General features: G+C 46.4%; 1 protein-coding gene across 1 annotated transcript in view; it reads left to right on the plus strand.

Moving 5' to 3' along the window:
- Positions 1-8,964, plus strand: part of INSC (INSC spindle orientation adaptor protein) — a 126,988-nt gene extending 118,024 nt beyond the window's left edge. Inside the window, exons 10-13 of the mRNA XM_069469638.1 lie at positions 427-493; positions 3,382-3,537; positions 5,419-5,495; positions 8,836-8,964. Coding sequence (XP_069325739.1) covers positions 427-493; positions 3,382-3,537; positions 5,419-5,495; positions 8,836-8,964 — 429 coding nt within the window. The remainder of the gene's footprint in view (positions 1-426; positions 494-3,381; positions 3,538-5,418; positions 5,496-8,835) is intronic.
- Positions 8,965-9,577: the final 613 nt, after the last annotated feature.

Here is a 9,577-nt window from a genome sequence, read left to right on the forward strand (position 1 = left end):
CCAAGACTCACCATCCATCTGGTGTCAGCATCCCTTTCCTACAAGCAGAACCTTTCGGCGATGACCGACAAGTGAGGGTTACAGACCACAGACTTGTAAAGTGCAGCTGGGTATGAACTTCCTCATCGTATTCCATAAAATCCCTGCTGCGTGGGGTGTAATACTGCCTCTTCCTACTCGTGCTCTCTGATGTGGTCTTCGTCTTCATCCATTTCAGGTTGCAAGTATGTTCTAGTCAGTATCTGGGAAAGAAGCTGGGATGGAGGAACCCGGTCTAGGGCATGAGCTCACTGTCAGGAGGACAAGCCAGCACAGAGAAATTGTGGGATAAAGGGATGTTTTGTAGCCCCTGGCTGACCTGTCTGTAGAGAGCACCATTTGCATTAGATGTGGCCATTTTCATAGTTTCTTGATTCTCTTTTCCAGATTGTGACCATCTTGGCAAACATGTCTGTCCTAGAGCAGTGTGCCTCTGACATCATTCAGGAGAATGGTATGTCTTTGCAGCAATGTACATGATTATCTGGGTGTAGGGGACCATGTCCCTTTGTGCTTGTGTGAAGGCCTATGTGCAGGTATGTAAATACATATGTGTCTCCACGTTTGCACTGGTGTGTATATATATATATATATATATATATGCTTGTATGTGTACGACAAGCACACATGTATATATTTGTTTGCTTTCATGGGGCTTAAATTCTAGTGGGAGACAGACGATGAACAAGAAGATGATGTTAAATGGTGTTAGTGTGATAGTGCCATGGGGAAATAAAGCAGGGGGGAAGGGTAAGGTGGTCTCAGGGTGGTGAGGAGGAGGAGAAGGCAAATATTTCATTATGATTCAAAAGATAAAAAGCTATTCCTACCAAGGGATGCATTCCAAATTTAAATCCTTCCTATAATATCTTATTGGATTTGGCCTCAGTAGAAAACTGAAGAGTCTGGGAAGGGGTGAGGGTTGTGGGGCAGCAGGTCAGGACAACCTGAATGCTCTGACCCCTCCCCAAGAGGATCTCTTCTCCCATTTGCCCCTCCATACCCCCATTCCACTTTGTGCTGAGGGTGTCGCCAAGGTCCAGGTGAGGTGGGACCAGGTTTCGTTGGCCTGGAAGCTGATCTAAGCAGTCTACGCTGGAGGACAAGGTTGCTGCCTTGCACCTGGGCACAGAGAGTGGCAAGGGCTTCCTGTGATTGGGAAATAAGGCAGCAATTAGCAACCAGTTGGAAACCAGAGACACTAATGAGGCAGAGTGAGCTGGGAACCTGGGCCGGCTGCTTCTGCTCTTGTTAAACCCCCACCTCCCGAGCTGCCCTGCTGTCTTAACAAACATACACTTCCCCATCCACCATCGCTCTAGTACTAATTGAAAGACATTTTGTGTTAATTTTATGTGATTGAGCTAATAATGAGAAACTTTGCTGAGCCAGCTGAGGCCAAGAGGCTGAGTAGTGTCATTTGTACCCTCTTCCTTCAGCACTTGGAGCCTTACGTTCGAGTGGTCAGTGGGGTGGGTCTTGATAGACCTATGGATTTGAGAGTGGAATATTTGGCATCTAGGGTGGGTTTTATGGTTTGAAAAGTGCTATTGACTGACTGACTCAGTCAGCAGTTATTGAGACCTACTACATGCCTGGCATTGTGATAGACAATGAGAACACAGAGATAAGTCTTTGCCCTTATCCTGGAGGATCTCACAGTCTAGAAGGAGTACCCAACTTGCCGAGAGTGATAACATGATCAAAATGTAAAATCTACAATGGAATAATGCAACAGAGGGAAGATGGCATGGTGGTTGAGACTGTGAAAACTGGAACCATATAGAGTAGGTTTGAATCCAGACTTTGTCATGCGCTGACCATATGACCTCTCTGTTTTCCATCTGCAGGATGGCAACAATAGTAATGCCTACCTCACAGGGATGACGTGAGGGTTAATGTGAAGCATTAGAAGAGTATCTGGCACAGAATGAGCACTGTGCTAAGCCTATCTGCTCTTTCAGGAAATAGTGGCAGTCTCACAGAGTTTCATTGAAGAGTTTGATGAAGGAACTATTTGCAAAAGTGGCACAGGATTTGAGGGGTCAACAATGTGGCGATGCAGTCAGGGCCACCAGAAGAGAGTGGGGCTCCTAGGACTGGACAGGGCAGGCCCTGTTGTGCAGGCTGCCTCTGAGCACCCATGGCCTAAGTCACAGGTTGCAAACTTAGACACCTACTCGATCCAGACAGGCAATGTGAATACTGACGTGGCTTACCGAGCACAGGATCAGTCTCTTTTAAAAGAGTAAGCTTGGAATAAGCTTCAGCAAATTGTTGTCATGCAGAAATGTGGGCCTAATGTTGTCAGTTCAGGAGGCAATTTTTTAGAAGTCAGAAATCTGGATTTTTATAGAAATCTCCTAATTTGCATATTAACAAAAATTTAGGCACTGTGTGGAGCAGCAAAACAGAGCAAAATATATCCTTGGGTCATGTATGGTTTAAGTTCTAAGCTGGCACGAGCCACTGGGTGCAGAAAAGGGCTGTGGGCCAGAGCAGGTGGGGATGCGCTCACGTAGGAGGTGGACTTCCACTACAGCCTGCAGGATGGGAGCTGTTTAGCTGGTACAGAAGAGGGAAAAAGGCATCCCTGCAGAAAGAAAGGGTGGGCAAAGGCATGGAGGTGGGAATGGATGTAGGTGTGGTTTCTAGAACAATCAGAAGACAGATCTGGTTTCAGGGGCAGATGAGAGGCTTCTCAGCCAACTAAATTCAGGGCTAAATCTCACAGTGTCCCTACTCCACTCCCTTCCAGTGCTCGAGTCTGCTCTGACACATTTGACATAGTGATTGTCCAGCCCAGGTGTGAGTCACCTCTTACCAGGGGCTCATCACCTCTGGACCTGTCTCAGATGCAGCCAGCATGAGAGGTGAAGAGGTGATGGAGAGAAACCAGTTACCTAAGTTCTAAGACCTGCTTCCTCAACTCCTAACTGTGAGACCCTGGGAAAGATATTTCACTTCTTTCTGGGTCTCAAAATGGAATTATAATAGCACCTAGCTCATGAGGCTATTGGGAGGTGAGAGGGTCATGCATTTACTGTGCATTTAGCATGGTGCCAGGCATGTAGTAAAAGCTCAGTAACAGCATTAAAAAAAATAAAGATGGCCTCAGGTGTCCCTTCAAGGTATAATGACTTGGCACATGGAATCAGAGATATCCTCAGGGAGTAGACGGAGTAGAATAGTGGCCTTGTCCAGCTTCCCCTCTGTGAGTAAGACCCCCTAAGTCATCCTGACAGCCTTTGCTTATGGCCTTCAGCCATCTGTCCTGCTGGCCCAATGGGGGAAGGCGCTACACTGGGGGTAGGTAGTAACTTGTCATTGCTTCCTGCCCAGGTGTCCAGCTGATCATGGGTATGCTGTCCGAGAAGCCGAGGTCTGGGACCCCCGCTGAGGTGGCAGCCTGCGAGCGAGTCCAGCAGAAAGCTGCAGTGACCCTGGCCCGTCTCAGCCGAGACCCAGACGTGGCACGGGAGGCCGTGCGGCTCAGCTGTGAGTGGTGCTGGCTGGAGTGGAATGGGGGCTTGGCGATGGGAGCAGCCCGATCTCACAGTGGCAGCAGTGAACACAGGGCAAGGGTGGCTGGGGTGAGCCCCACTCTCTGGGTGCTGGGAAGCACTGGGACAGAGGCCCAGGGTGCAGCCCCTAGTCTAGATTGTGACCTGGGGCTGGTGCAAGAGAGAGAAAGGGCCTAGACAGGTAAAGTTGGCCAGAACAGTGACTCACCTGCAGACTCCCTGTTAATTAGGTCCCCATTCATTCATTCACTCATTCCCTTACTCAGTTATATTCACTTCCTCATTTGTTTACTTATCTACTCATTTGATCGTTCATCCTCTAGTTCATCATTGATTAACACATTTTTGACTTCATTTATTCACTATTAACTCATTCACTAACTGGCTCATTAAATCACTTATTCATTCAGTTAATCACTTATTTACCCAACAAATATTTTCAGAGCACTTTATGCTAAGCCCTGTTCTGAGTGCTGGGCATGTAACATTGGATGTGACATTGTCCTGACCACAGGGGCTTACAGCCTCATGGGGTGAGAGATGTGGAAAGAAATGTTTGCACTTGAGTATCACGGGAGCAACACTCAAAGCACGTCTGTGGTACATTCCATGAGCAGAAGTAGCTCACGTTTATCTGGGTGAATCAAAGGACATTTTAACAGGGAGGTGAGTCTATGTCAGTGGTTTGAAGGGTAAGTAGGAGTTATTCTGGTGTGAAGGCTGAGAAAGGAATTCCAGGGAGAGGCTTGAGAAAAGGTGTCACCAATAGCAGTGTCACCAATCATCCAGGTAACCCAACGCACAGTAAGAGGTAGCCTGGGGCAGCAGAGGGTTCCTTCCCCATAGAGACTTTATAGGATGATACAAGAGGTGTTATTTCACTATTGTTTTGTGTGGCTGAGTAGTATTCCATGGCGTACTTATACCACATTTTATTAATCCACTCATGTATTGGTGGGCACTTGGGTTGTTTCCGCATCTTTGCAATTGTGAATTGTGCTGCTCTAAACATTCGAGTGCAGATGTCTTTATTGATATTATAGGATGACAGTTTTTCCTTTGGGTAGATACCTAGTAGTGGAATTGCTGGATCAAAAGGTAGTTCTACTTATAGTTCTTTGAGGTATCTCCAGGCAGTGAAAAGACAATATATGTAACCTCAACGTTTGTACCCCCTCATATTCTGAAATTTTTAAAAAAGACTTTATGGGGAATAAACCTACAGACTGTCTTCATACCTTCTAATGCTATCTTATAACCAGTTTTTTTTTTGAGTTTGAAAAAAGTCAATCTGCATTGAAAAATGGAGTCATTTATTTAACTTTCCTCAGTAAAGCCCTTAGGAAACATCATTAGAGTCTGCGGGTTTTTTTTTTTTTTTTTTAATTTTAGCACAATATATTTTCTAACTGAAATAAGCAATTGGGGAAAAAAATGTATAGCCAGGAAGTCTGGTAATGATATAGAGGTTAAACATAGCTCTGGTAAAATCAGAAATACCTAAACAGGAAGTCCTTTCTCAGAGAGACGGGCAGTTCCTCTGCTGCAGTTTTCACCCAGTTCAGTCCTGGCCAGTGTTCTGGCACTTGTGGGTTTGACTTTGGTGCATGAGCTGGACCGGGCCTTGACCAGGGCCTGTTTACCACAGAGGAAGTAGAAAGTGTCTACCACAACTCCTTCAGGTGGGATCAACCTCCTTCCCTGGCAGACTGGGGGACCAGTGGGGCCCCTGTGAGCCTCCTGTCTCCACAGGCTACCATGCAGAGTGGGTGCATGAGAGAGGGCCAGCACCTCTGGGCCAGGCCTGGCCAGGTCCCCCATCCCAGGCATGACGTTCTCCCTGTGTCTCGTGCAGGTATGTCCCGTCTCATCGAGCTCTGCAGGTCCCCGTCGGAGAGGAACAGCAGTGATGCTGTGCTCGTGGCCTGCCTGGTGAGTTCTCTGTCTTCCCTCAGTGTTTTCCCTGGCCTTGGGAATTGTAGACCAGGGGCCAGGAGAACTGGCTATGCTGTGGTTGCCTTGAGTAAGCCATAAAGCCTCTCTAGGCTTTAGCTTTTCTCTTTAAGAGGGTGATGGTTCTACTACTTATTTCACTTAATTCATAAAATTGTGATGAAAATTACATGAGGTTGTATATGTGAAAAATCCCCATTGTTCTATCACCACAATTTTAGTAACCGTGAACTTCTGAGGTTCTAGGGAATCTTAAAGGCAGATCAAAGCCAGAGTGTTAGGCTGGCAGAATGTTAGGGGGTGGCGTTGATGTCATGGTGCCTGCAGAACAGGGGAGCTAGGCTAGGGCTGTCTCCTGCCTAGTCCGAAGAGGACCTTGTGAGAAAAACTCATTTACTCCTGGATGGGGCCCCTCTGCTGGCATCGTGGCTCCCTCTTCCTTTGTGGGATAGGATGGGAGAAACATGAATGAATTATTCAGCCAGCCACCGGGCTCTTCACCTTGAACCCAAGTGAGTGCATTCTGGAGCCCACCTCCCAGCTTCTTGATGCTAGGGATCCACTGTGGAATAGTTAACAGCCACCTTTCCTGCTCTTCCCCAAGGTCTTCTTTCCAGTTTCAAACGCCGTCTTCAGGTGGAGGGAGGGAATTTCAATCATTGTCTCCCAGGTCTGGGAGGGGGCAGGGCAGACTGTCTCACAAGCAGAATTGATTTTTCCTTAATGAAGCGGCTGTCAGTGGGCTGCTGGCCTTGTTTAATACTTGGGTGCTTTGGGGATGTCTGGGAATGAGATTGTGGGATGACTGGCTGTTAACCCCCCCGGGGAGGCAGAGGCCGAGAGAAGGCTTGGGAAGGTGCAGGGCCCTCGGAGGCTGCTGGGCACTGCGGAAGGGGGGTTTTGAGCTGCTGTGGGGCTCATGTCCTGCAGGCTTTCCAGGGACCTTGGGGAGGCGAGGGTTTCCCTTCTCCCTCTCTCTCTCTCTGTCGCTCTCTGCTCTCTGTTGTGTTTTTGCTCTTTGCTTTTCTCTCTTTCTAGGGGTAGCCTCTTCTCTCTCTCAGCAGTTTCTCTTCCTTCTTTCCCTTCCTCCCTTATATTTATCCCCCTCATCCCTCTCTCCCTCTCTTTGTTCCTTCCTTTTCCTCTCTGCCTCCTCACCTCCTCCTACCTGTTATTGCCTCCTGTTATTGCCCCCATAAATTTCTCTTTTATTTATTTTCTTTGTCATTGTTTCTCTTTCTCGCTCCATCCACCTGTCATGCTTGAACTCTTTTCCTTCACCAAATTCATCTCTGTCTCTGTGTTTTAGCATTTCCTTCTTGCTCTTTCTGTTGCTGTCTGGTTTTCTTTCTCTGCTATTTTCTATCTCATTTATTCTCTTGATAGATCTATGTTCTATTTTTTTGTCTCCCCCCCCAACTTTATTTTAAACTTTGATGATGCAAAATGTATCGATGGCCTCATATCCTCATCTGCGGAAGATGCCTGGTTCCATTTTCACAGTGACAATTCAGGGGCAATGGGGTTATTTCTCTCAGCTGGGGCCAAGAGGAATGAGGAAGTGCCATGGAGTTCAGCTTCTTTAGCCCTGGGGGTAAGTCATGCCGCAGGAGAGGCAGGACACGCTCATTAGAGACAGTCTTGAGACATCTACTTCCTGTTCTGGGGTCTCAGACCCTGCTCATATACACAGAGACACCTGTTCCTTCTCCTTGATCTGGCTTGACATGGTAGCACCTGTGACTCCTACAACCAGCTCAGACCATCTTCTCTTTTCATCTCCTTGGTCTGATTTCTCAGCAGCAGGCCACCGGCCATGTCTAGGTAATGAGCTCTACTCCTGCCTTGTACTCAGTATAACCTAGTGTCCTGGGGTTGCAGCATCCTGCCTGTTTGTGTAACTCTGAGTGTGCTGGAGTTGGACTGCTGTGTGATGTTCTGGAAGGCCACTTTCCTTCTCTGACACTTAGTTTTCTTATTCTCAAAATGGAGATCATGATATTTAGCTTGTAGCATCATGTAGAGATTAAATGAGATACTCTGTATATCTCTGTGATACTGAGACACTCAGTAAGTGTTTGCATTCCCTCCTTCTTTGCTTCTTCTGCCATTATAGATATTCCCCCACTCTCTTTGTTTCCAGGGGTGGGAGAGGAGGGGGCACCTTGTTCCCTGCTGTGTATATGCTAACGAAGAGGGAAGGAATGACTATCCATCAAGCACTTAGTACCATTGCCTCAGTTAACTGGCAAACAGGTCTAGGTAGGTGCATAGCTCACATTTAGTTTCCGGTTGCTCTATCAGTAGACCTCAAATTTAAAGCACCTCATTTGTTCATTTCTTTTCAGCAGGCATTTATTGAGCCCCATGCCAACCCCTGTGCTGCCTGCTATAGAGAACAGAGAAACATAAAACTTGATCCCTGCTTTTGAGGAGCTCACAGTCTAATGTGGGAGATGAATACCCCCAAACCAGTTATAGTCAAGTGTGAAAAGGTTGAGGTCAGCCCAGGGGCCCTGGGTGCACGGTGAAGGGACAGATCACCTCTGCTTCAGGGTAATCAAAGAAGGCTTCACAGGGGAGGGGTGACAATGGGCCAGGCCTTGCACGACATCTGCTGGCCAGAAAAGAGTGGGGAGGAACTTTATGTCACAGGGAAGAGTATGAGCAAGGGCACATGGACATAAAGCAGGAAGAGTATACTCAGTGCTCAGTGTGTAGGGGTCTGGGGAGCATTTTCATTCTGCTTGTACCTCTATTTCCCATTCACCCCCCTCTCTGGACCTTGAATTTCTTGGTGGCAGAATCTCCATCTACTCTGATGCTATGTTCTCCCTCTCTTCCCTCCTTCCTTCCCATCTTATAGTGCTTTGTCCAGGACCTTGCTATTCTAAGGTTATTCTAGGGACCTGGAAGCAATAATATAATTCCACTGATGCTTCTGGTAGCTCCAGTCTCTAGGACAAACACATCTTGACCTTAAATATGTCACTAAGTTGACCAGATCCTTAAAATGACCAGGTTCTTAAGATGACTAAAAATTTAAGATGGCAAGACCATTAGTAAGAGCATTTAGAGCTTTCAGGTGACATCTGCCATAGTGACCAAGGTGCAAATGAAACCAGGAAACCAAGTGATAAGCTTGATATGGTGACCAGGTGAACAAAATGGTCATTAAGGTACCAGGTGGGCAAGACGATGATGAGCCCAAATTGCCTGCCCACTTCCTGAAATGCATCTCTCAGGGCAGTTGAAGGAAATACATGCATCAGAACAGGGCCCACTCTGACCTGTGTCACCTCTTCTGTCTTCTCCCCAGGCTGCTCTGCGTAGATTGGCTGGAGTCTGCCCTGAAGGCCTGCAGGACTCCGACTTCCAGCAGCTGGTCCAGCCTCGGCTTGTGGACTCCTTCTTACTCTGCAGCAACATGGAGGAGAGTTTCGTGTAGCGGGTATAGGAGAGGAAAGACATCCCGCCCATTCTCATGCTTCCTCTGAGTACACACCAGCTCTCCTCACCTCCTTATTTATACTTAATTTATTTTTTACGTGAAATACACAAAGAGTGAAATCTTAGAGCAACATTATCAAACAATCTGTGGTCCTTGGGAGTCTTTTTTGTTCTTATTTTTTGACTTCTGTGGCTTTTCAGTTGCAGATGTTGAAATACACAATGGCTAATACGACAGATTATCATGGGTGATTTCACTTCATCTTGTTTTCTCTACTCTCACTGTATAATCTTATCTTGCCTCATTTTTTTGTTTGTGTTTTTACTTTTGAACCAGGGTATTTTAACTGCCTAGCAGGTTTTTTTTTTTTTTCCTTAAAGTTGGATTTGTTCTTTCCAAAAATTTAAAATGAATTTCATAGTTGGGGAGATATACTGAAAGGAAATTTTTTTTCTTTAATAAATGGAATCATGCAAAATCTGTCTTGGATTTTCTGATTAAATTGTATGTTAAACTAAGTTCTTGCTTCCCAAGGTTTCATTCCACAAAAACCTTTGCAACTATTAAAAGTACATAGAGAATTGTCTTGTTTTCATAGGTACATAAATGG

This window comes from Eulemur rufifrons, chromosome 6, assembly GCF_041146395.1.
Source record: "Eulemur rufifrons isolate Redbay chromosome 6, OSU_ERuf_1, whole genome shotgun sequence".
In the NCBI taxonomy this organism is placed as follows: domain Eukaryota; kingdom Metazoa; phylum Chordata; class Mammalia; order Primates; family Lemuridae; genus Eulemur; species Eulemur rufifrons.